The sequence below is a fragment of the Pelodiscus sinensis genome, chromosome 6 (assembly GCF_049634645.1).
Source record: "Pelodiscus sinensis isolate JC-2024 chromosome 6, ASM4963464v1, whole genome shotgun sequence".
Lineage (NCBI taxonomy): Eukaryota > Metazoa > Chordata > Testudines > Trionychidae > Pelodiscus > Pelodiscus sinensis.
Genome location: NC_134716.1, coordinates 118995776 through 119023589, shown reverse-complemented (window position 1 = coordinate 119023589; position 27814 = coordinate 118995776). Strand labels below are relative to the sequence as shown.

General features: G+C 43.3%; 1 protein-coding gene across 1 annotated transcript in view; it reads left to right on the top strand.

Annotated features, from left to right (window-relative positions):
* The first annotated feature begins 13431 nt into the window (after positions 1–13431).
* Positions 13432–27814, top strand: part of LOC102447894 (urea transporter 2-like) — a 33350-nt gene continuing 18967 nt past the window's right edge. Inside the window, exons 1-3 of the mRNA XM_075932737.1 lie at positions 13432–13552; positions 26464–26628; positions 27336–27525. Of these exons, the coding sequence (XP_075788852.1) occupies positions 13519–13552; positions 26464–26628; positions 27336–27525 (389 nt within the window). The 5' untranslated portion in view covers positions 13432–13518. The remainder of the gene's footprint in view (positions 13553–26463; positions 26629–27335; positions 27526–27814) is intronic.

The following is a 27814-nucleotide window of genomic DNA, read 5'->3' as shown; positions in this document are numbered from 1 at the left end:
GACCTTTGCACTTCCCTGTGTGCCCGGTACCTCTCCACTCACCCTCTTTGGGTTTCCCTTCACCCCCACCAGACCTGCCTTCTGACACATAGAATCTCCCCTCACTTTCCACCCCTCACACTGCCCCTTGTGCGGTTCTTTGCCTTTAATCCTATAAATCCTATATACCTCCCTATGCCCACGCCATCCCTGAAAGTGCCCTAGAGCTGGTAGGCAGCTCAGGCCAACAGGAAGGAGTTGGAAGGAACCAGTCTGGACTGGAACTTTAAATTTAAAGTCCCCGTGTGCCTGCTGCCATCAGGACCACACATGAGGCATCCACAGCACTTGGAGGGGCTTTTTCTCCTGCCCTCTGGAAGTTTGTTTTATTACAAGTTTACAAGGATAGGACACCTGTTCCCCTACCCCCACCTTTATATACCCTGTCTTGTCAGGAAAAGCAGGTACCTAGAGTCCGAGACTCGGGAGCTGAATGAACTGGTATTTTTAGGTCCCTCAAGAATCACACGCATGCTACTAGCATGTATAGTCATGCAGCAGGGGAAGAGAGGGAAGAGGACACAGAATCAGAGTCTAACTGAATTGCAGCCAAATCACCTGAGTCAAGCGTTCGTTCCGATTGGCTGGAACCAGGGGCTGACAAACTCCAGGAGCCAATAAAAAACAAAAAGCTACAAGCCTCTATAGAAGTCCTGAGCACCAAAGAAATTTGGCCAATATGCAAAACAGAAGCCAACTCAACCTAAAAGAAGCTGAATTTCCCCCTATTTTTGGCTAAACTGGCATCACTGCTCTAATGTGGTCCAAGGACATAAAAATAAGTTGTACGTACACCCAATAGAGTAACAGAGTGATCATAAGCAAGTGATCAATATACTTACAAATACGTCCGATCCAGGAATGATCCTCTCATTTTCGGCATGTGTGCTCCGGCAAGATCAGATAGAATCTGACCAAGAACTTTCAGATTCATGGCTCTCTATGTACTGCTCAGCTAACGTGATAGCTTTAACAAAAACCCAGTTGGAGGTAGTTTATTCTTGCCACTTCCCTTCCTCCAAGGCTTTCTTCTCCACGCACAGTGGGACGGTTTGGGCTTGTTTCTTTAAATGCGATTTTCCTCTCTCTTTTTGCTGCAGGAAGCTGTTTGTAAGTTTTGGATCTTCACATCCTTCCTACACTAAAAGTAACTCTACTTATTATATGAAACGTTAAAAAACAACAATGATCCTGTAGCACCTGAGGTTATGTCTCCACTGCCAGATTATTTCAAAATCAGTTATTTCAAAATAATAACTCCCGAAATAGCTATTCCAAAATAGGCAATATTCCTTACCACAAGCAGAGGTTATTATTTTGAAATAACAAACTCGTTATTTCAAAATAATGGGCTTGCTGCATGTACACTCGCATTGATATTTCAAAATAACTCCCCATTATAGATAGACATGCCCTTAGAGACGAACCAAAAAAAATGACATCTGGTATCATGAGATTCAGTGGGTACAACCCACTTCTTCAGATGACATATATGAAGCAAGACACCCAGAGATTTGAAAAACTGTGTTCACAGCCTTTCTTTATTTCCTTATTGGGATCTTCTCCCTGTCAGCCACAGTCTATAAAGCAGGTATAAGTTAAGCTTACTCTAATTGTTTAATTTCATAATTAGTCTCCATTCCCCACCTTAAAATGTTATGCAATGAGGTTTGCTACATTAAGCATTTTAGCATGGTTACACAAGATGTTGCAAAATTATAGACCTAATAAACGGGGTAATATAAAATCCAAATTAAAAAGACCACAATCACATGGTTAATTTCCGCAGCACGCAGCTGCAAATTGTTTGGGCCTGTAGTGCCTGGGCTCCAGCAAATTCAGGGCCCAAGGGGACTGTGCTCCAACAGTGTTTGGGGCTCTCTCTCTCTCCTGTCACTCCTACACTGCTCCCCTGAGCATCCATACCTGCCCCGGATGGGGGACCGTGCCCTGCAGCTCTGCACTACACTCCCTCGCCAGCCGCTGCCACTGCCGGCGACAAGGGAATGGTGCCGGGGCAATCTGAGGAGTGGCAGCTGTGCCTGAAGAGGGAGGAGGAGAGGAGGTGCATGGCAACCCACCCCCATCAACAGGCCCCCACTGCCACCAACAGTCCACCCACTCTGAGTAGACTTGGGGGTCACTGCAGTGGGCCTCTGAGCAGCACCCTGGGGTGCTTGGGTGTGCTGGGGGGGGAGGTCACAGGGGGACCAGGACACACAGATGTGGTGTTGCTTTGAAAGCAGCCTCCTGCCATCCGCCTTCAGCCTGCCATGCAGTTTCATTGCAGGGACTGGGCATGAGCTGGACAGTTCCTCCATTTCTCACCACAGCGAATTTTAGTGGGACACCCGTCATTGGCCCATCCGCATAACAACGTTGGGGTTGTCAACCAAAGCTCTTGTTTCCAGCCAACACACTATTGACCATGCCCAGTATAAGCCGTGTTTACTTCACCCGTTCCCCAGCATCTCAACCGTCCCATGCGGTTCGGAGATCGCGCCTGCAAAAAGAGCTCACACCCCGGGAACTCTCTCTGTAAGACATGCATCTCCCACCTACATGCAACAAGGCAAATCTGAGGCTTTCTAGAACTTGTTATTATCTTGCAATGGTATTTGGGGAGGAGAAACAAACTCTTTCCAGCCTTGCAACATACAGGACCCTCTAGGGCTCCTAATGGGAGCATTTTAACAATGGTTTTAAAACCTGATGTTCTGCAACGACTGGGATGGATAACGTGGGTGGGATAAGGAGCTTTTCCATTGTGTCGGGCCCATGAGAGGTTTTGTTGTTGTAGCTTGACACCAAACAATCAGTCTGATCCTGGCCATGCCACATTTTCAACCCCTCTGTGGGTCTATGGGCAGTTTACCTTATTCTGTGTCACTGAGAGTGGCTTGTTTTTGCCAAGTACCTTTGCCCAGATATAGAGCAAGGTGTGGTCCTGGCCATCACCCTGCTTTGATAACCGTCATTTGCTTACCTATTCCATTTGCTTTGTGCTGTACTTCCTTACACTAACTGCACACTATAGACACTCGGAAGTTATTGATCATTGAGCTCTTTCCTTTCCTCATTCCTTTGCTCATTCACTGGCTCAGGGGGTCCTTGCATTGGTCCCACAAGGTCTCCATGTCCACTTGGTGTCAGGCTGATGCTCTGGCTCCCAAACCCTTTACTGCTGCATTTGTATTAGCAAAGTCTTTGATATCGTCCTTTATTATTTGTATCGTCCATACAATTAGCCAAGCTCCAGCGGACACATTCCCCTTGGCAAATGCAATGAAAGCAAATAATACCACATAGGCATATATAGCCATTGAGCATTATACATCCCTTCCTGAAGGGACCTAAATACCTGACCATTACTACACGTTGAGGCACGGCGAGTTTTTCGTTGCAATATAACTTTGTGCCACCCTTATATCTACCCTTCCCAAGACTCAGAAGAGTATATATTGATAAGTCCTTGTGTGTGTAAACTTTACAGGAAATACAAAATCTGTATAATACCTCCTTCCCTCAGGTCTAGAATAATCATATGGAAAATTCAAGGTACTATTTCCTAGATAGGGATTGCTAAGACAACTATCAATTCTTATGCAATTAGCGTGGTTTTGCTTGTTCTTAGACCACTTGCACAGTGGCATTAATTATTTCACACCACAGCTGGCCTGGGCTTCTGGCTCTCACTTCAGTGACAGAGGCATCCTCATAGTCCCAAACTTAGATTGTTATTCCTGTGTTTATTGAGTGGCATTTCCAGGTACTTCAGGGATAGATTCTTATGTACCATTTTACCAGCTTTTCCATGGGCTGCTTGAAAAATCAAATCTAGTTTCTGGTAGCCCCTTAGTGGGAGTCTTTGTGCAGTTGATCCTTGATTTTACATTCTGCTTCTATTTGTACTAAATAAACTGCACGGCTGACTTTTTTTATTATGTAGCCTCTTCACCCAAATTCCAGAAATGGGGGTGGGGATTTTCTGGGGATAACTGCAGCATCACATCAGCCCCTTTTTGCCAAATACAATTTGGGCTTGTTTGTTAATATATATTCCCCTTTTGGCATGATTCTTCCCCTGATGCTGTGTAATAGACACAGGCATGTCTTATAATTTTCCTCAGCGGTTTTACTGATTGATCTGTGTCCAACCCTTTCTTCATGAGGTTTGGCAATGGAGACAGCGAAGCCATGTTCTGGGAATCTCATCTCTCTGCCCATTATGATGGTAAAAGGAGTGACACCAGCTGATTTATTTTGGTTTCTTCCTAAAAGCCATAAGAGTCAATGGCCACTTTTCATGCCAGTCTTTGCACAGATTGGAGGGGGTGGCAAGTTATCAGATGTGCCTGGATAGGCTCATTTATTAGAATTAATCTTCCGGGAGAGGGTGTCGAGAATTCTACCAACATGCTGCTTGTGTGTTCTCATACTGAACTCTACATTTCCCTTCCACCAGGTCCCTCCCAATGGATCTATCCTGCAGGATCTAAACTCCCCAGGAATGGATTGTCCCTGCCCTAGAAGCAGATGAGCACGCACACACACATGTTAACAAAGCAGAGAGAACCAGTTAGTCAGTGCTCACAAGCTGACTCCTCATACATCCCTGGACTCAATAGCTTGGGTTGAACAGCCCTTTGAAGCTGTTACCCTGCTATATCCTTGGACTCAGCAGCCTGGGCTGCACCGCGCTTTTTAAACCACTGCCCTCATATGCCACCAGGTGCAGTACATCCCTATCCCCACTTTTACCACACAGCTATGGTGTTGAAAACCCACTTGATGAGCAAATGCCACAGGATTTTTGGACATTTTAGGGATCTTTACCCCAGGTACAAAGAACGTTGTTGCAGAGCAAATGGGAAAGCCAAAAACACCCATGAGGCACGGTGTGAAAGGGAGAGAGAAAAAGAGAGGCACAGCCAGTGTACCCATAAAAGTGATTTATTTCCAGGCAACAACCTTAAGGAGAGCTAAAGAAAACAGTTGTAATATTAAATATAATTATAAAGAACAGGGTTAGCAAACCACAACTGATCACATCAAGCAGGGTCAGGAAGTTATATCTAGAGAGAGAGAGAGAGAGAAAGCTCTCACCACTTGGTGATGCTTGAATTGATCAGGGGTCTCACATGGTTTTGGTAGTTGAGGGTCTGGTGGGCTGGAGACAAACATCTCCCAGCACAATTAGTCAAGAGCAGCTGAAGTCCCAGTGGAACTGATGCAGAAGTTGGATCCAAAGCATCAGAACATTTACCTGAGCATGGGTGGGGTTTTTTTGTAAGGAAACAACAATGGTTTAAGGGAGAACATTAGATTTGTGTATGGGTAAGTTGTTTATTCTAGGGAGTATCCCAAGGTTGTTTTGTTCAGGTTAGGCAATAGGAACTTATAATTTCTGGCTACGGGCGGTGTTCATTGGAGGGAGCCCATAATGCAATTAGGAAACTTAAGTACTTTGTATACCGACAGAGGATTTGTTGTTAGAATTGGCCTGATAATTACTGGGGTGGGTGTGGCAGGCATGAGTTCATTAACATCTGGGGCAGAGCAAAGACTTCCCATCAGGCAATGCTTTCCTACTTTTCAGGCCCCAGAATTCAATGGGGCTCTTGCTCTGGAATTTCTGTTCTCCATTTAGTATGCTTGGGGGGTGCATTTCTGTCCCACATTTGTTGCAAAGGAGGTTAGGGGAGTTTCCTTAATCCTGTTACCCTTGATCTATGAGGTTTATTTGTATCTTCCCCTGCCCTTTCATTTTGTAAATTGTTTTCTGGTCAGCTTTGGGTCAGGCAGACACTGGGAGGGAGGTCTTTAGGAAGTAAGACAAATTGACTATTATGCCCTGCTTACCCAAGAACACACAATTGGTAGGTAACAAGTCCCCGCATTGTTGGGCTGTTTGTGCTGAACAAGTATTCCCATCACATCCTTATTCCATGATACCAGATCTTGTCTTCCATCCATTACGACCACCACATCAGTTGTTGGACCCAGCAAACCAGTAGAAACAGGCCAATTACTAGAATAAATAGGAAGTCAGTGATCACCGCATTCGAGTGAAGCAAAATATCTGAAAGATCTGTTGCACTGAGGCTCGACCCAAGCACAATCTCTGACCAGGAGTGACAGCCTGTGTTTTTCATTGTAACCTAGGCTAACCTAGAGAACTTCTGGCTGTGTTGAATCTTGACTTTGTCATTCTCGCATAGTTCAGCGCTTCTGAACCTCAGTTTGTAAGGAGGCATGAGTTAATACAAGCAGAACCTCTCTAGCCAAGCACTCTTTGGTATGGCAACATCCACAGTCCAGCATGATTTCAGTTAGCCAGATGTCCACTTATCATGGATGTGGCCAAGTTTCCCGTGTCTCATAAAGTTTGTTTATAGCCATCAGTCCTGGCTCTCAGTGTTCTGTGGTGTTACTGAGCTCTAATTTACCCCTAAATGTCTTCTAAGAGCCCAATAAACAGTGGAAGAGTGGGAATGCTGCAAGACATTATTAACCTCCTGTGGTTTGGCAAATTCTCTGGTTTGGCACCAGTCAGGTCGCAAGGGTGCCTGACTAGAGAGGTTCAATCTGGAGACCCAGTGAAATGGGGAAACTTCCTTGTAGAGCTTAGTATCGGCTTTTAAATACTGTACAGTCCATAAGCACAGTAAACATACAATCCCACCTAAAAATAGTGGTTATATTACAGAAATAGTAATTAACATAAGGCACCATAGGTTGAATCCAATGACCATTAATCAATACAATATTGCATTTCATTCTTACATGCACACATGCTTTACCAACATAGACAATAACTAACCTATCTTCTTGGATGATGTGGAAGGAATAGTTAGACTTATTTCCAGGCTGTGGGAAGAATAATTCGTCATGTCCCTTCAGTGCTTGGTCTTCACAGATATCATAAAATCATAGAAATCTAGGGCTAGAAGAGACCTCATGAGGTCATCAAGTCCATCCCCAACCCAAGGCAGGACCAACCCAACTAAATCATCCCAGCCAGGACTTTGTCAAACTCCCTAGAGATGGAGATTACACCACCTCTCTAGGTAACCCATTCCAGTGCTTCACCACCTTCCTAGGGAAATAATTTTTCCTAATATCCATCCTAGACCTCCCCCACTGTAATTTGAGAACATTGCTCCTTGTTTTGACATCTGTCACTACCCTGAGAACACCCTCTTTCCATCTTTTTTGAAACCTCAGGAAGTTGAAGGCTGCTATCAAATCCCTTCTCACTCATCTCTTTTGCAGACTAAATAAGCCCAAATCCCTCAGCCTCTCCTCGTGGGTCATGTGCTCCAGACCCCTAACCATTTTGGTTGCCCTCCGCTGGACCCTCTCCAATGCGTCCACATCCTTTCTATACTGGAGGGCCCAGAACTTGATACAGTACTCCAGATTTGGCCTCACCAATGCCGAATAAAGGGGAATAATCACTTCTCTAGATCTGTGGGCAATGCTCCTCCAAATGCACCCTAATATTCCATTAGTCTTCTTAGCTACAAGGGCACACTGTTGACTCATCTCCAGCTTCTCATCCACTGTAATCCCCGGGTCCTTTTCTTCTCAACTGCTACTTAGCCTATCGGTCACCAGTGCTTGGGATTCTTCTGTCCCAAGTGCAGGACTCTACACTTCTTCTTATTTGAACTTCATCAGATTTATTTTGGCCCAACCCTACAATTTGTCTAGGTCACTCTGGATGCTATCCCTACCTTCCAATGTATCTGCCTCTCCCCCTAGCTTAGTGTCATCCACAAACTTGCTGAGGATGCAATCTATCCCCTCATCCAGGTCATTAATAAAGATGTTGAAAAAAACTGGCCCTAGAATTGATCCTTGGGGCACTCTGCTTGAAACTGACTGCCAACCTGACATTGAGCCATTAATCACTACCCGTTGAGCCCAACAATCTAGCCAGCTTTCCAGACACCTTACAGTCCATTTATCCAATCCATACTTCCTTAATTTGCTGGCAAGAATATTGTGGGAGACCATATCAAAAAGCTTTACTAATGTCAAGGTATATCACATACACCGCCTTCCCCATGTCCACAGAGCCAGTTACTTCATCATAGAAGCCAACCAGATTGGTCAGGCCCATGGTTAATCCATGTTGACTATTCCTGATCACTTTCCCCTCTTCCGAGTTCTTCAAAATGGATTTTTTTAGGATTCTCCTCCATGATTTTTCCAGTGCCTGAGGTGGGCCGACTGGTCTGTAGTTCCCTGGATTGTCCTTCTTTCCTTTTTTAAAGATGGACTTAAATTTGCCTTTTTCCAATCATCTGGGACTTCCCCCAATCTCCATGGCTGTGTCTACACTGCACCCCTTTTCAGGAAAAGGGATGCAGATGAGACAAGTCGGAATTGCAAATGAAGTGGGGGATTTAAATATCCCCTGCTTCATTTGTATAAACATGGCTGCCGCTTTTTTCCGGCTCGGGGCTTTGCCGGAGAAAAGCGCCAGTCTAGACAGGATCTTTCAGAAAATAAAGCATTTTCCGAAAGGTCCCTTATTCCTGATTTTAAGAGGAATAAGGGACCTTCCGGAAAAGGCTTTATTTTCTTGTCCCTTCTGCATCCCTTTTCCAGAAAGGGGGTGCAGTGTAGACACACCCATGAGTTTTCAAAGACAATGGCCAAAGGCTCTGCAATGGCATCTGCCAACTCCCTCAGCACCCTCATATACATTAAATCTGGGCCCATGGATTTGTGTATGTCCGGCTTTTCTAAATAGTTCTTAACCTGTTCTTTCTCCACTGAGGGCTGCCTACCACCTTCCCATACTGTGTTGCCTAGTGCACTAGTCTGGGAGCTGACCTTCTCTGTGAAGACAGAGGCAAAAAAAAAACATTGAGTTCTTCAGCTACCCCCCCCCCCATCTGTAATTGGGTTACCTTCCTCATCCAATAAGGGCCCCAGACGCTCTCTGATGATCATCTTATTGCCAAAATGCCTGTAGAAACCTTTCTTGTTACCCTTCACATCCCTTGCTAGCTGCAATTCCAATTGCTTACGCCTTCCTGATTACTCCCCTGCATTCTTGAGCAATATATTTATACTCCTCCCTCATAATCTGTCCATGTTTCCACTTCTTATAAGCTTCTCTTTTATGTTTTACCTCATCAAGGATTTGCCTGCTAATTCAGGCTGGTTGCTTACCACATTTGCTTTTCTTACTGTGCATCGGGATTTGTTCTTGTGCCTTCAATAAGACTTCTTTAAAATACATCCAGTTCTCCTGGATTCCTTTCTCCCTCATGTGAGCATCCCAGGGGATCCTGCCCATCAGTTCTCTGATATAGCCCAAACTTTCTTTTATCCTACACTCTTTTACACCTACTGTGTTCCACACATTATCTTTCTGCCAAGCACAAGTGTTGAAGGTCTCTAGAAGACATTACTGAGTTCTCATTAATTTATAATCTCAGTGGGACTACTGGATGGATTGCTCTAATTTCTTCAGTTTCTTTACCTGACAGAGTTATCATCAGAAATAACTGCAGGCTTTGCTGGTGGTGATTGTTCAAAGCATTAACTAATCTTCTCCAGGACTTGAGGACTATTTCTTCCTTTGTTACATAGTACTGAATCAAGTTGATTGTGTCCATGGAAATTTGTCCTGCTGTGTTTTACTGAACTATTCCCATGACTACATTCTGAGTGAAAGCCCGAGCTTTTCACATGATAAGGTCAATGAGACATTATTTTGGAGGGACTCAACACAAGACATGATTGACTCTTCATGTTTTTCTATGAGTCTTTCCCACACAGGAAATACCTTCCTTATTAATTCATGTTCCTCATTTAACAGTTAAGATGCTGTTAAGAGAATTCCCATCTTTCCTATATTTTTGATGGCTTCTTATTCAAAACTTCGGTGTTTGCAATATCAACTAAAGAGATTCCTGTTCCTACAGGTGCACTCTAATCTCTTATCTCCATTTTTTATTCTGTTTACATGGCTGGCACCATGTCCCAGTCTTACTCATTCATTCCAACCTCTATGTCTAGTTCCAGTGAAGGGTGTGGGTATAGGTGCAATGTGAGAAATAATCCTACCTTCTAAGTGGACTTGAATCTCCAAAGAAGTCTGAGGTTGAATAACCAAATGTTCTTATGTATCCAATTTTAGCACATGAAGTCCTAAAATTGGCATTCTTACATATTGAAGGGGAACAAAGTTTGTAATCAGAGTGTCAGCATTTAAAACTATTTGTTGTTTGCTTAATGTGGAGAAATTGAAGAAGGTCCAGAGAAAAACAACAAAAATGATTAAAGAAAACATGACTTATGAGGGAAGACTGAAAGAACTGAGCTTGTTTAGTTTAGAAAAGAGAAGACTGAGAGGGGACATGATAGTGGTTTTCAAGTATCTAAAAGGGTGTTACAAGGAGGAGGGAGAAAAATTGTTCTCCTTGGGCTCTGATGATAGGACAAGAAACAATGGGATTGAACTTCAGCAAGGAAGGTTTAGGTTGGACATTAGGAAAACTTCCTAACTGTCAGGGTCATTAAACACTGGAATAAATTGCGGAGGGAGGTAGTGGAATCTCCATCATTAGAGATAATTAGGAGCAGGTTAGATAGATGTGTGTCAGGGATGATCTAGAGATGGTGCCTAGTCCTGCTGTGAGGGCAGGGGACTGGACTTAATGACCTCTCAAGCTCTCTTCCTAGTATTCTATGATTCTTAGGACAGCAAGGTGGGGCACTGGGGCTATCATGGTTCATGTTCAGGATCTGTGAGGAGCATATATACTCCCCCTATATACCAGGGACCAATACTGCAGGGTGAACACAAACCAATAACCTACATAAGAGTGGCCATAATAAGTCTTGGTCTTCTTTGGCCTGTTCTTGCCTCAGCATTTGGATAGGCGCTCACCAGCTCATCTGACACATATTTTCCAACAGCTCTAAGCCATTCCTTCTTGCTAGCCAAGACAGAGGGTGGCTAGCAGGATGTAGAGGACAGACTATTCCTTGTGGGTCAGGTGGTTAAGCCTTCCACTCGTCAAGCTGTGAGAAATGAAATAATTTCTGGTTGTGTATCCCATTTTTCCAGTTCAGGATTTCTATCTGATAAATACAGGGGCTGGTCTGATTCACAATCAAACAAAGTTCATTGCAGGTGTGTATCAAAGAGTGCTCCTTCACTGGAAACTTTCTGTACATTACTGGTTGACTTATTTGTTACCCACACAATATTCTCTGGTACTTGCACACTTCAGGGGCACTCACCTTTTCCAGTCTCCAGGGCTGACATTGTAAGTCTCTTAATTTAGCCACTTCGACTCTTTCCCAGTTCAGAGAACTCCAGATGAAAGGCACCTAAGTTTACCCCTTGTAGGCTCTGTGCTCCACTCCTTTGTGGACTCTGAGATTTACTCCTCAGTGGACTCCTGGCAAACCCCTTTTCCTTTGGGCTCAGGGCTTAATCATGTGTTTACAGAGTCTCTATCATTGAAAGAGACACAGCACTACCTACTTAATCTCAACTCCTTAACAATCACTAAAACAGAATGTGCACTCCACACACACAACATTCATCACTCCCAACAAGACAGAAGAACCTTTCCCAATGACCAACCAGGGTCAAGTACATCTGGGCGCGCCAACCTCTTCCCATGCCACTGACAGAGGGCAAGGTCTGGTAGCTTCTATCCCAGGGCTGTTTCCTGGAGCTGGTGCACTGAAAGCACCCTCTGCCCAAGGGGCATTTCCCCTTCTTCATTACTCATTTCTCCAACCTGTTGGTTTTCTCTTCCCTCAAGCAAGCAGCCAAGAGGTTTTTTTCAGACATCTCATCTTCCTTTGCTCACGATGGAGCTCTACCAAAAGCCCTTTTACACAGTCACAGCATTACTCTAAAATCTTTACTTGTAAGACACAGCTCAACTCCTTAGTGGGCCTGTACTGTAATTATTCCAAGCACAGTTCTTCACTTAAACTTTACAGAACACAAATATTCTAGGAGGGAGACAGTGGGACCTCACTAAAGGAGCTTAGGCTGAAAAAGGAAAAGTGTGTGTGTTTACACAGGTCTGTGCCTCAGTTTCCCCACTCTGCAGCAATTACTCAAGAAGTACCAGGCAATTGCGGTCACATACTGCCCACATTTCTCCATCAAGTAGCTACCAGATGTACCTGTTATTTTGGAGTATGTTCATTTATTGGGGTTACTCTTTTGGGGAAGTAACCTACTAAATGTACTGATTGCATCACTTACATTTTCATATGGCGCTCTACTCTCCTTTCTGTCAGTTCCCTCCCCATGGAGCTATTCTTTAGGACCTACGTTCCCCCTGGACTTTGTTCTTCGCACCCTCCAAATCAGAGATACACACACATTAACAGAGCACCTTGGAGAAAACTGGTTCATCAGCACTCATAAGCAGACTTCCTGTATGTCTTCGGAGTCAGTAAGCTGAGTTGACTAACACACTGAAGATATTCCCTTATGCGCCCTTGGACTCAGCAGCCTGGGCTACAAAGCGCTTTTTAAACTGCCACCTGCATATACTCCTAGGTGCAGCACATCCCTCGTAGCACTTTCACACTACAACTGTTCTGCTGGTAACCTAGTTGATGGGCAAACCCCAGGGGATGTTTACAAGCTGCAGAGATCTTTAGCTTGAGTAGAGCTACATTGCTGCAGAGGGAATAGGAAAGTCAAAAACACTCCTGGGTTGAGGGGAGAAGTCAGAAGAGAGAGAAGCAACCGACTAAGCCATAAAAGTGATTTATTTCCAGGTGGTAACTGTATAAGGGAGCCAAACAAAACAGTTACAATCTTAAATCTAACTCTAACCTAATTACTAACATTAGGGCTAGCAAACCATAACTGATCATATCGGGCAGGGCCAAGAGGTTCTGCCTACAGAGAAAGAAAAAGCTGGAAACTTGAATTGATCAGGGTTCCCAGGTGGTTTTGGTAGTTGAGGATCTGGAGGGTTGGAAACAAGCAGAGGCCCCAGCACAGTCAGGAAAAGCTGATGTCCCAGTAGAACTAATGCAGAAGTTGTATCCAAAGCATCAGAACCTTTACCTGAGCATGGGTGGAGGTTTTTTGTAGAGAAACAACAATGGTTTAAGAGAGAACATTAGATTTGTATATGGGTAAGCTGTTTATTCTAGGGAGTATCCCAAAGTTGTTTTGTTCAGGCTGGGTAATAGGAACTGATAATTTCTGGCTACGGGTGGTGTTCATTAGAGTGAGCACAAAATTAAATTAGGCAGCTTAAGTACTTTGGATACTGACAGAGGATTTGTTGTTAGAATTGGCCTGATAATTACTGGGGTGGGTGGGTGTGTGCAGGCATGAGTTCATTAACATCTGGGGCAGAGCAAAGACTTCCCATCAGGCAATGCTTCCCTACTTTTCAGGCCCCAGAATTCAATGGGGCTCTTGCTCTGGAATTTCTGTTCTCCATTCCGTATGCTTGGGGGATGCATTTCTGGCCCATCTTTGTTGCAAAGGAAGGTAGGGGACTTCCTTAATCCTGTTACTCTTGATCTATGGGGTTTAGTTGTGTCTTCCCCTGCCCTTTTGTAAGTCTTTCTTTGTTGAGTCAGGCAGAGGCTGGGGGGAAGGAGGAATACCTTTTATGAGTCAGACAGGTTGAACCCTATACCCTGGTACGCCAAGAACACACAGCTGGTAGGTGACAGTTGCATAGACCTATGGTGCCCAAATTCCATCCAGTTCAGAGCCTGGGGGGATCCACTGCCACCAATGGTCAAGACTGGGTCTCTTCCCCCAGCCCTACCCACCACCTCTGTGTGCCTCCCCCAAGTATCCCTGCATGCCCTAGGCCACAAGGGTTGCCACATGCAGCTCCACATGGCACTCCCTGTTGGGTGTTCCCGCCGCCTGCTACTAGGGAGTAGCCCTGGGGTCAGGCTAAGGGATGGCTGCTGCCTACTGACAGGTGACCTCAAGTCAACTTGGGGATGTAGGACTGGATCTCTGGGCAGCAGCTCAGGGGACTTGGGTGAGTGTCCTGCTGGTGGGAAGAGGTGGGAGCCCAGCCCTCCACTGGCGCTCGCAGCCTCGGACAGGCTAGGGCTGGGAGTAGTCCTCCACTCTGTCCCCCTCTGCCCCACAGTCCTTTGGCAGCCTGTCTGCTGCTCCCCAAATGCCTTATCCCCACTCAGCCCCATGTTCTGCACTTCCTCCTGTCCCACAACCCGCTACCCCAGCCAAAGCCCACACTTCAGAGCTCCTTCTGTACCCAATCTTCTTCCCAGAGCCTGGCCCACAAATTCCCTGCCAGTGCCTTAAGCAGGTGCAAGGTGGCACCCCCAGAAATAATACAAACCTGCCTCTCTGGCACACTGTGTTGTTTTGACTGTGTAGTTTTCCTTTTCTATCCAGCTGAAAGCCTGGGGCAGGTCAGATAAGTGAAATGTTTGCTCTTTTCCCAGCATGAGTTGGTCGTCGGCTGACCCCTCAGCTTATGTCACTGGCCCCTTACGGTACTGCTCATCAGAATTTAGATTCTGTACTGAACTTGAGAATAAAAGGTGAGAAGGAATTCCCTCGTGAGAAGGAATTCCTCCAGACCACTTGTATGGAGTATTATCAACGAATAGTCCTGCTGGTAAAGGTGGCACTTGGCTCTCATGAAGCTTCAAAATCACTTTAGTCTTTTGTTTGTCGGGAGTATTCTGGCTAGGTTCCAGGGATTCTTTGAAATGACTTTCCGTGTCAGCAACACGTACCAGAATATAGATTGCACAATATTTTTTTCATAGGTGTAATCCTAAACCATTCATTGGAGTTGTTTTCAGTCTAGGGAATTTTAACCTTTTATAGAATTGCTTGAATTCGGATACAAGTTTCAGCAAAATCAACAAGGCACCTTAAAGACAAATGAATTTTTTGGACATAGGCTTTCATGTGCTGGAGGCCACTTCATCAGACATGTGAAGTGGAAACTTCAGTTTGACAGGGATATATACACATGCAAAGATGGGTGCTTTACATTACTATGTAGAAGACCAGTGATAACAAAGTCAATTCCATCATGTTGACTGTGGTCCACACCAACAGTTGATAAGATGGTGTGAGTTCCAAAATGAAGGGGAAATTACTGTTTGCAGCGAGCTACCCACTCCCCGTGTCTATTCAGACTCAGTACGATAGTGTCCCGTTTGCAGAGGAGTTCCAGCTCTGCAGTTTCATGCTGCAATCTGGTTTTGAAGGTTTTTTTTTACTCCATCCCACAAAAGCGTATGTCCTGATAAATTTATTATTTTTTAAAGTGCCACTGGCCTCCTTGTTGTTTCAATAAAGTGATTTCTTTTCACTTACCAAACATCACCATATAGATTTTCACTCCCTAATAACATTTATTTTACACCACAGCTAATCATAACTTTTAGACACAATTTTTAATGACTAAGCTCCAGTTTTATATATATTTAGAAGTTTCTTGATGCTAGGTTGTGCTTCCAAAGCATGCAACGAATTGAAAAGAGAAAACACGATCTATCATGGCTCCTCGTTGGAGCCTTATAGGATCTTAATTAAGCAGTATATTAAGCATGCATCTGACGAAGTGGGTCTTTGCCCATGACAGCTTATGCTCCTACACTTCAGTTAGTCTATAAGGTGCCACAGGACTCCTCGCCACTTTTGCAGATTCAGACTAACACGGCTACCCCTCTGATACTTAACAGTATATTTTGTTTACCCCTTTTGCAGTACAGGCTGTGTATGGTATAGGGAAATGCACATTCCTTCCATAGTTTACCATACACTTATTTGCTATAACATTATATTAGCCCTATAAATTTCCACATGAAATATACCTGATTATTTTGTGCTTACCATTTCCATGCACCTTTATCAAAGCAAATGTCTGGCTACTCAACTACCTTCACGCCCTCTGCTCCAAATATTGCTCCTTTTGTGCACTTCTTCCCTGCCGTGGCTCCAGAGGGACCCTGTCTTTTTAATTTTTCTCTCTTCTCCTGCAGCATTTAGCTGCTGCTTTATGACTGAAAAAGAATTTAGTCTCCCCTCTCTCCTTGCTCTCACTGCCCCAGTCAAGTCCTCTAGGACTCTTTTAAAAAGCCGTTTGAGTATTTCAGTACTTTGTTAAAGTTCCATATCTAAGTGGTAAATAGCAAAGCCAAATAACACTAGCTTACCTGTCGTTGGAAAGTGCCCCTCTGTGTTGCAACTCTAAATGAAAGATTTGAAATAATTTTCAGTGGTATTTTTTAAAAGGATATTTATTTTAAACATACAAAACCGGGTTTTGCAAGCCAGAAGTGTGGCTTTAGGTCCTTAAAACCTTACAAAATTACACAAATCTAGTTTCACATTTAAAAAAAAACATTTTTGCTTAACATCTTTCACACTGCTCTAATTATTTTTACACTGTTGTACGCAGATCGCATGCCCTTCTTGTACATTCAGAGGCAGGCATGTTCCAATGGAAACCCCCATTGCCCTTTAATGACATTGCCTAAATCATCCACGGGCAAATGATCCAAATCAGACTGTTTCTCTGCCTGCGGCAGTTCTTTGTAATTGATTCTTTACAGATGATTCTGTTCAGAAAAGGGCCCATTTTGCTTCAGAACAGCTGTAAAGGATTCCTGGGGACAAAAGCACAGTGGTGCCACTCACTGGCCTCCCAGCCCCTTGGTATAATTTATTTGAACCCCATGCTGTCATCAGTGGGTTAAACTATCATTCTGTATTATTTCTTTGGTGGTGCCCAGAACAGGTCCAAGTTCCTCCCACCCCACGCCACCCCCACCCATCCTGCCTAAGGCTTTGGGAGGGGATATTGGGAGTAGGAGGGGAGAGGCTTTGGGTTGGCATTTGGGTGTAGGAGGGGTGCAGGTTGTGGGAGGGAGATTGGGTGCGGTAGGGAGTTTGAGCTGGGAGAGGGGGTTGGGCTGTGGGAGGAGGTGTGGGGCCGGGCCAGGCCAGGGATGAGGAGTTTGGGTGTAGCAGGCAGATCCAGACCTCTCCCACTGGCACAGTGAGCGCTAGGGGAAGAGCCTCCTCTCTTCTCCCCCAGGCACACCACTCACCTGAGCCCTTCAGGTTGCTTCTCAGAGGCCCACTCCAAAGCCCCCAAGTCAACTTGGAGTCATCTGCCTGGGAGAGGGGCTGCCATGTGTCTCCTCCCTGCCTCCTTGCTGGTGCAGCAGCCGCCTCTCAACCAACCCCCGCCCCTCAGATTTCTAATTTCCTCCAAACTCTGCAGTGTTAATTTGTAAAATGAGTCTTTTAACTCCTCACTCTCTTTCCTTAAATTACTTCCTTGTCTCCCAAAGGGACACAATCTCTAACCCGTTTCTCTCAGCAACACTGAACTTATTTCTGGACCTTTTTGCACTCTTTCCACAGACTTAGCCACAGGTACAGTCTCTAAATGCAGCCACTCTAGTCTGTGCTTTCTTTACCTTTAGATGGCTTAGAAAGGCAGTACTGATCTTGGTGTCCAGGTTCACCCCAGAGTCATATTTTTAAAGTGTCAGCATCAGGTAATGAACCACCATCATAGTCTGCCAATAATGTGTCTATTTACAGTGTTCACCAGACCTGAGCTGGGATCTGTCAGGAATTTCATTTCTGTATTGAATAGACCTCAGCCATGCTCAGTCAGGCATTCTTTTGCAGTGGAATCCAGAGTATGAACCTCGGTTTCTCTGTTACTGAATTTCTCTTTTGGAGAGAATTCTATACTCGCCCCAGAGGACTGGTCACTACCCCTTCATGATGACTGTTTACAACAACTGAAATTAATGCCTGGGGTCCCCTCATGGAGCACCAAACTGTTGGAAGAGTGAATAATAATATGGGGAAACACCAAACACCTATTTAACCAGAAATTCCTTTGTTAAACGCAAAAGACAGATGTTTCTTTATGCAGTTGCTCTAAAACAAGTAGTCACTACACCAAATACAGTAACAGAAGCTTTGTCTATACACTGTGAGCCGTTTACCTTAGGTTATGCAGCTGAAGTCAACATACTTAGGACTAATTACTGTGCTATCTTCACTGGGGTAAGTTGACAGCTCAAACTCTCTTGTCGACTCTGCTTACTCTTCTCATTTTGGTGGCATACCAGAGTTGACAAAAGCGCATTCAGTAGTTGAATTTTTAACATCTAATCTAGACACGATAAATCAACTCCTGCTAGATCAATCTCTGGCCATGTATTAAGTATGTGACCAGTTTCCTTACACATAGGCCAGACCCAGGGATAACCATTTCATTCTGGTCTACTACAGCATCATCCGGTAGGGTAGACCAAGAACCTATAGTTTCACGGCTCTTTTTATACTCTTCAGCTAACTTGCTAGTTTTAGCAAAAAAACCCAGATTGAAACAACTTATCCTTTCTAATTCCCTTTTTCCAAAGCTTTCTTTTCTTATCTTCTTCTCATGCTCTTGCTTACACAGTGGGAAGATTTGGGCTTGTTTCTTTGAAGACAATTCCTTTTTGTCTTGTTACTTCAGCTCTTTGTTTTTATTCATTAGTTCTGGAATCATGCATCCTTGGCACACCACAAATAACTCTACTATGACTCTCACAGCCTTCTTTTACTTGTTGGTTGAGGCTTTCTCCCTATAAGCCGCAATATATAAAGCAAATGTTATTTTCTTAACCAAATATAAGTTGACTCTAATTTTCTACTTGCATACCTATCATCCACAATGAAATGTGGAGTACAATAAATGCATTAGAAGCTTGTTAACATTTGGGATGTTAACACACGCCTATCACAAAATATATGGTTTTGCATTTAATATTGCACAATATTAATTTAAATAAATTGAAACCGATCTTAATCAACAGCAATGGATTCTTTTACATCAGTTGGAAACCTTTCATAATAGAAGTCCCAAAGAAAGTGAGACATAATTAATGTAACTGCATCTTGGAATCGGATAGATTAAACAAGGACCACATGGCACTTTAAATCCTCTTGAAATTATATAGAAACTGATAAATCCTTAGGGTCACATTGGGAACAAGAGAAATACTCATATAGAGAAGAAAATATCTGATCACCTTACTATCTGCAGAGTCATAGGCAACGTCAAACCCCACCCAACATACAGGAGAGAAGCTGGAAATAAACAATATCTATGCGTATTGAGCTAATAACTCTAATGAAAGTCTCTGGTTTAATGTTTTAAATAATGTATTAAAATGTATATTTTCTAATGAATGGATTACATTTTATTTCAACACGTGAAACAATATTTCCAACTCAGGCCAGATGTTCCAGGATTCAAACCCCACCATCCACTTAACTGCTCTTCAACCTTTGTGTATCACGACTGTAGGCATGGTAGTCGATGAATGCTATGGATCACAGAATGGAAGTGACTTGATTTGGAGGAGTGGGATGATAAACTTGGGCAGTACCAGAGCTCCATTATAAGACACATCGGCTCTGGATAGGTGTGAGAGAACAATCAATTGACTTCTCATTCACAACAAAATTATTCTTCTATCTTAATTTTTGTAGATCAGATACTGAGGTAGGATTTTTTTATTCTTCCAGATAGATTCCACATTGAAATATTGTAATTAAACAGTTTTGTCCATCTAAAGGCTATAATTTACTTACCTTATTTTAATCTATCTTATGTTACTGCTCAAAGTTCTCAAGGCAAGGAGAGGGAAAAAACAATTGGAATCGTTACATGATATAAACAATGCACCAAGTTTGTGTAAATCAGCAGCAAATAAAGTAATTCCGTGATGTGACAGATCAGAGTTTGTCTAATACATTTCTTGCATCCTGGGCAATTTCTAAATGTAGTTCTTGTGTGTTTCTCTATCACTCTTGAACTGCATAAGCAGAAGATTAAAAGATGAAGCAGATCCATACCTGGAGATGTATTGTATCCAAAATGAAACTCCCACAAAATATACATCGGGAGCTTTTATTGAAGCTTTTATTGAAGCTTTTATTGAAGGTATTGATCAGTCAGAAGACTTTCTAAATGGTTTCATACCAAACCAATAAGGAGCACATGTTCTAAATATTCACTGTAAATTCAGAGTGAATCTGTAGAAACTAATGGAGTTAGTCTGAATTTACTGTACAAAAAAAATTACAGAATGAAGAAATTCAGAGACAGACAAAAGAAACTGAAGCTAATTATTCCAGAATTGTCCCTGATGTACTTTTCCAGTTCTTTCCCACTTCCAGTTTTGCAACATTCTCCTGAAGAGTGCAAATCATGTGTTTCATTTAACTTTAATAGCATATTTATTTATTGAAGGACCAACTGCTGGCCTGAGAAACAACCATGAATTCAAGAGACTTACTCCAGATTTACCCCCATTTAACCTACCAGAATGTAGCTCTATGAGCACATTTTTCATGTCATTACAGTATCCAAAACACCCTTCATCTCTCAGCCTCCATTTTTCAGAGGCTCAGATCTCACTTCAGCTCTTCAATGAGCATTAGATGGAGTCATAACAATTTAGTTTACATCTTGCAGATTGTATTGAGTTCTCTGTCTTTTTGGTGTTGCTGAGAGAGTAGGAGACATACTCAACATGTTCCTTATTAATATATTTGCTTATAGCAATATAAATACTCAATCATGCAAGATCCTTGGGCAAAATGAGTTGATTTCCCCATCCTCCAGCTGCAGGCATACCGCTAATATCATGGCATGAAAGCCAGACAGTAATCTGGAACCAGGCTATGATCCTGCATCTTTTAAGTCATCAAGAGCAAATTCTGGCCCTTAATAATTTCATGACCCTTCTTGGCATGTTTCCTACTGATTTCCCTCTGCTTGCCCTTTATCACACATGACATGCTAGGAGGAATGAACGGATGTTCTCTGAGTGATATTTGTGACATCTCCAGTAGTCCACTCCCGGCCAAAACGTCTCTTGATGGACACAGGCCTAATTAATCTGAGTTTAAGCACCACCTCTGGCCAGCACACTCTCCAGACCTCCCAGCAAGAGTGCCATTTTGGATATGCTGGAAGAACAGGTAGGCATAGCTTTCATGCAGCCTTCTTCTGAGGATGAAGTTCAGGCCAGGATAGTGGAGGTGCACATCCAAACTAATGTCACATTCTCATCTCATGTTATTCTGCTGCCCCTCACAAGGAACTGGGCCAAGTTCTGCCCTCACTGATGCCATCAAAATCCAGAACTCTTCCACCTAAAAGTTCCCCAAATTTACGCCTACATAGTGGAGAGCAAAATTCGCCCCATATGCTAATTGTATTTCAACTAGTTGACTGCCCTTGAAGAGTTTCAGAACACATGGTCTGATGAATAACAGAATGACCAGATCCTCTTGGTATCCACATGCATTCTCTTATATTTAGCATTCCACATCTTACTGAGGGTTGAAGCATAAAGGGCCAACATTTAGCTATATCACAGGGCAAGTTTTCCTGTGAACAAAGAGCGGAATCTAGTGAAAGCTGCCCTCATCATGTTTTTCATCACTAGGCAGGTTCTGCATAGACAGTAAGCACCAATAAAGTTTAAATTTCACTTATGCCCACCTTCAGCAAAACACTTAAATCCCTTTTTGGCTTCAGAGGAATAAACCAATTAATTCTTAAGTTCCTTACTGAATTGGAAGGGACTCAGGCATGTATGAATAAAGACATGGGCTGGCTAGCACTCTATGTTCCACAGTCTAATGACTTAATCAACTCAACAATGGGTATTTGGACAAGTGGAAATTGTTCTTATCAGCTTCTTGTAACTTGAACACTAACTATTTTTTTCCATTCCTTTCTCCCCTCCATCCCCTTACTTATTCTTGGATCTGGACTCATATTGTTCCATTCATCTGAAGAAGCGGGTTGTACCCACGAAAGCTCATGATACCATCTACATGTTTTGTTAGTCTTTAAGGTGCTGCTAGATTTTTTTGATGTTTTTTTAAGTTCTTTTTAGGCATGTACAGCCAGTTAAATATGTGTTCTGGTGAATTAAGGCTTTAAGCATGTTCCTTTTTTCTTACTACACAGCTTACCTGACTAAGTATGTACATCTTTTTTTAGCAGGGACATTATGTTCCCTACTCTGTAACATTTCCAAATTACTTTGATAGAATAGGTAGCACTTAACACTCCAAGTGCAAAACATTGTACAGGCAATCATATAATCTAAGTTGAGTTATAGTCTTGTTGACACGTTTAGTTTTGCTGCCAAACAATGTGGCATCCTTGCATTTCGCTGAGTTTTATAAAGTGTTTAAAGCACAACCTCTTGCAAATAAACTGCTCATGTTTCAGTTTGTCAGTTGGGTCCTGCAAGGAACATTCCAGGTGAGGATTGTCAATAAACCTACCAGTAGAAAATCGTGTACACAAATACCTAGTTACTCAATCAGAATGCAATGAAGCAAGTGTGGAATGCTAAGCACTGAAAACAGATTACGTTTTCCTGCCAAACCCAAAAAACATTGGTTTTATGAATTAACCAATATTTTTCTCCATAATAATTAACAGGAAAAAGTCATAGCATCATGGAAATTGAAAGAATCTTGAGAGGTCATCAGGTTCAGTCTCCCAGAACTTGTGGAACTTCCAAGCACCATTTAAACCATCCTTGAAAGATGTTTGTCTCACCTGCTCTTAAAAATCCCTAATGATGGAGATTCCACAACCTCCATAGAAAATGTATTCTAGTAAGCCAACGTAAACTTATCTTGCTGCAATTTAAACCCATTGCTTCTTGTCCTGTCAGAGGCTAAGGAGAATAATTTCTCTACCTCCTCTTTCCTCAGTACACCTTCCTAGGCAAGCATTCCCCATTTTTTATGTTTGCAACTGATTGTTCCTTCCTAGGTGGACTACTTTTCATTTGTCTTTATTGAATTTTATCCTATTTACTTCAGACCTTTTCTTATATTTGCAACCTCTTCCAGCTTGGTGGTATCTCCAAATTTTATAAACATGCTCCCTATGCCATAATCTAAATGTTTGATGAAAATATTGAATGGCACTGATGCCAAAATTAATCCCTGTGAAACCCCACTCGTTATGCCCTTGAACCATTGATAACTGTATCAAATACCTTACTAAAGTCTCCATCTACTGCTTCTCCCTTATCCACAAGACTTGATATCCTGTCAAAGAAAGCTTTCAAGTTGGTTTGACATGATTTGTTCTTGCCAAATAACATATCGATTGTTACTTATCACCTTATTATCTTCTAGATGTTTGAAAATGTCTTCCTTAATTATTTGCTCCATAATCTTTCATAGTATAAAAGTTAAAACTCTCTGGTTTATAATTCCCTGGGTTTTCCTTTCCCCCCATTTCTATAGATGCATTCTTTTGTTTAGATGCTGAGTCATTTGCCTGTACATCCAGCTAGTAGACACAAGCACTCTTCTTGGATGGAAAATTCTGATACCTGGGATGTGTGTGGGGTTTTTTTTGTTTGTTTGTTTTGGTTTGGTTTTTTTGGATGATGTGAAAGAGATTTTTTTTTTTAAAGTTAAAAGTACAAAGCATTTGCTGTAGCTATTATGCCTAAGAAGATGGGAAGGTTAAACAAAAAATAAAAATAAGTAACAGAACCATAGAGAGATGTATGTATAGGTCATGCAGCACTAATTACACAAGTTTATATTGTCTTTGTTTTCTTTTCCTTCCCCTTGCCTATCTGTTGATGTCCCTTATTTATTGGGGCACACAGGTAAAGTCAGATTCTATGCTCTTCTGGGCAGGGATCACAGCTGCATCTGTTTTGGTGCAGCACCTATGCTAACAGTTTTGGTGTTTCAAAACAAAAAGCAATTAGTTAATGGCTGTGCAAAAAATTGATTTTCATATTTTTTTCAATGTTGTGCAATATTATATGTCAGTAAACTGTGAGTATATAACCGTGTGTTTGTCCAGACTGAGTCAGAACTGCTCAACTGTGTGTTTTAGGCCCTGCACTGCTACAGCTAAGGGAGATTCTCCTTTTGTGTAAGTAAGAGGGGTCTATACTTTTGGAGCATGAACTCTACCCCCACTGCTGCCATGAAGCTCCGTAATATGCAGCATATAGGAACAATTGTTAGACCCTAAGGGACAATGGATTAATTACAATATTTGTATGTGAAATACAGTGTTGTATTTAAATAATCTACTCACAGTCTTATCACTAGGGGTGCCCTAGTACATTTTGCTTCTTCTGTAGGCAATAGTCCACCAATCAAAAGAAATGTAGCTTCAGTTTGACTTTCGGTGCAATGTCATCTTTTCCTCAACAATAGGTCTTGAATAGTCCTAACCCTCCAAATAATGAGTGAATTCCAGTGAAAGCTTTGGGGATTTTGAGCTCCTGGTGTACATTTGGGAATTACTCCCTAAGCACTTGAGCCAAGATTTTCAAATATAGTATGTGTGATTAGTCTTTCCAAAGACTTCAACAGGCCTCGGATTGGGTCCCTAGCCTCTTGAAGTTCAGGCATTCAAATCTAGAACCGCACAGGTTTTTAGATTCTGAATTCTCATTGCACTCCCTGGGAACTAGCAGGGCCGGCCCGAGGTATTCTGGCGCCCCGGGCACGGGCGCGCAGCACCACCCCTGGGGTGCACAGCGCATGCGCAGCCCAGCTACAGCCGCTGGTGCACAGCCCGGGCCCACCCCTGGGGCGCACGGTGCATGCGCAACCTGGCTACAGCCGCTGGTTTGCAGCCCAGGGCCTGCCCTTAGGGCGAACAGTGCAAGTGCGGCCCAGGCCGGCCCAGCTGTTGCTTCTGGCACACGCACCGGGCCGTACAGGGCCCTGCAGCCACGGGGGAAAGGGCATTGCTGGCCGGCGCCACGGGGATGCGGGCCGTGCACCCCTTACAGCTGCCATCAGGCGCCCCCCTATCAGTTGGTGCCCTGGGCAGCTGCCCGGCTCACTCATGCCTCTGTCCAGCCTTGGGAACTAGGCACCTACATAGCTTAGCAGATCTGTGCCTAAGGCCCTAATTCAGTCAATCAGATAAGCACAAGCTTATGTTTATCAAGGGAATGATGGTGTGAGGGACTATGCACATGCTCACAATTAAGCTTCTGTTTTTGTGCTTGGCTGAATTTGGCTTCATTTCAGTAAGTCCAGCTTAAAATGCACATTTCTGTTGGCTGTAAGAAACAGAGTATCCCCAAAATAGCTATTCCACATTGCACCCTAAGGGCGTATCTAGACTACATGGAACGGTCGAAAGAGGATATGCAAATTCTGTGGGAATTTGCATAGCTTCTCCCGATCACACTTTTGAAAGTGGAGCTTTCAAAAGTGAAAGTAATTAAGACACGGCTTTTGCGGCGAACCGCCCCCTTCGTCGAAAAGCCGCTCTTCCTCAAAAAAGGAGGTTTCCATGGGGGAATTAATTATGCATGAGGAAAATGAGGTCTGGGTGGGCCTCTTGGTGATGGACATGGAGAAAGAAGTCAGTGTACATGATAGGAGCCTCCCAGTTCAATAAAAAGAAGAGAGCCATGGATCATTCAATCATCGTGCCTGCCTGGATTGGTGACTACAGGCAGAGACACAGGACTCATCATGCTTGGCTTCTTCTGCTCTCTCTGCACAACTCATAGTGTGCACAAGTGTATGAGTTTCTGAGCATGCATGAGTGCCTGGGTGTATGAAGGTGTGTGCGCGTGTGTGAAAGAGTTCCATTCCCTTCTCACTTGATCCTGTAGCAGCACTGAATAAATCAATACAAGTGTAACTCTGGGTTGGTCTCCAATGAAATTAGGTAGGAGTTATTACTGAGTGCAAGTACAACCTGGATTACACCTCAGGTCAATCCAGATGGCTATGATTCTTTCTGACCTTCTTGACCTTGAGGATAGTTGGGTATGTCTACACTACCCCGCTAGTTCGAACTAGCGGGGTAATGTAGGCATACCGCACTTGCAAATGAAGCCCAGGATTTGAATTTCCCGGGCTTCATTTGCATAAACGGGGCACCGCCATTTTTAAATCCCCGCTGGTTCGAACCCTGTGCCGCGCGGCTACACGCGGCACAAACTAGGTAGTTCAGACTAGGCTTCCTAGTCTGCGCGGCACAGGGTTCGAACGAGCGGGGATTTAAAAATGGTGGCACCCCGCTTATGCAAATGAAGCCCGGGAAATTCAAATCCCGGGCTTCATTTGCAAGTGCGGTATGCCTACATTACCCTGCTAGTTCGAACTAGTGGGGTAGTGTAGACATATCCGTTGTGAAGGACTACACAGAGAATCTAGGAAGGATTAAGCTACCCAATGAATGGCAATACTTGAATGAAAAACAGATATTTCCACCTTCTCTCTAGTTGCTCCCAAGTTCAGTGTGCGACAAATACTAGGTGGCACAGAAAATAAATAACCGATATATTGGAGCATTGTAATGCATTGTCTCCTTTCCTGAATTCCTTCAGAGGCTTTGAAAGCAACCATGGAAGGCAGTGTTGAACACAGGACAGAAACAATTGGGGAAAGGATGACACCCAGGCAGACTTCAGAAAGAAGATGTGGAAAGCGATTCTGCAGAGCCCTTTCCTATATCACAGGAGACATGAAAGAGTTTGGAGACTGGCTTCGAGGTAAGTCCATTTCAACTGTGCCAGTTAGAGTACATCAGAAAAAAATTGTGGCTAATAAATAGCAACCAGCATGTTCCATCTGTGTTAAGTAATTCAACAAGGATTTGGTTCAGAAAACTGTAGAAGAGAAAAGATAACACAGCACCATTCCTATATTATAGGGGAAATACCCCTTTGTGCAAAAAGCCAACACAAGGCTCATCCACCATCCAAGCCCAGAGGGTGCAAGAGCTGAAATTCACCCTTTTGTGCCAACCCTTCTGTAGAGGAGTGAATTGCATCCTGTGTTTATTTCAATGTGGGGTCATTCCTTATCATGCTCCCCTTTCTTTTCACAGACTAATATTGATCATACCCAAATGCCAGTATGAAGTTAAATGTGTCATCCATAAGGATTTGATCCCTTGATAAATCTGTAGCAAGATAACTAGTCTGCCACCTGACATGTAGCCATCATACGTAAGCCAGTTTGTATGAATCTGGCCCATTGTTCTATAAAACTCTAATTCCTGCACTTTTATCTCCATTAACTTTGCAATTGCAAACCACTGTACAGCCAATCATGAAATCTGAATTGAGTTTTACAGCCCCATTGATACATTCCTCAGTTTTGCTGCCTTGCATTTGGTGTCCTTGCATTTCTCCTTGCCTTTTTAGAAAACCATCCTGGACCAGTTACAAAGTGTGTCCAATGTGCTCTCTTGCAGATAAGCCAATCCCATTTCAGTTTGTCGACTGGGTCCTGCGAGGGACGGCCCAGGTGATGTTCGTCAATAACCCTCTCAGTGGGCTTATCATGATTGCTGGGTTCCTTGTCCAGAATCGTTGGTGGACGATCACAGGCTGCCTGGGAACCGTTGTCTCAACGTTTACAGCACTGATTCTGTGTCAGGACAGGTAGGCTGGCCTGGTGTCACCTGGAAATCAAGTGCTATTCAAAATATTGTGATAAGTGAGAAAGAAGACCCACATTCAGACATCTGCCTCTTGATGTGCTGAGTAGTTAGTAATGCCTTAGCTTCACATGTCTATTCCTATACTCTGAAACAGAACCTCTGGGGAATGCTGTCTTCACTAAGAAATACATTTTTCTTGCACACTAAGGGCCAGAGCTCCTGAAATCCCAAATAAGGCAAAACAAGCCCAGGGGTTTTGCGCTGTGCACACTATAATAGCCAAACCAAAG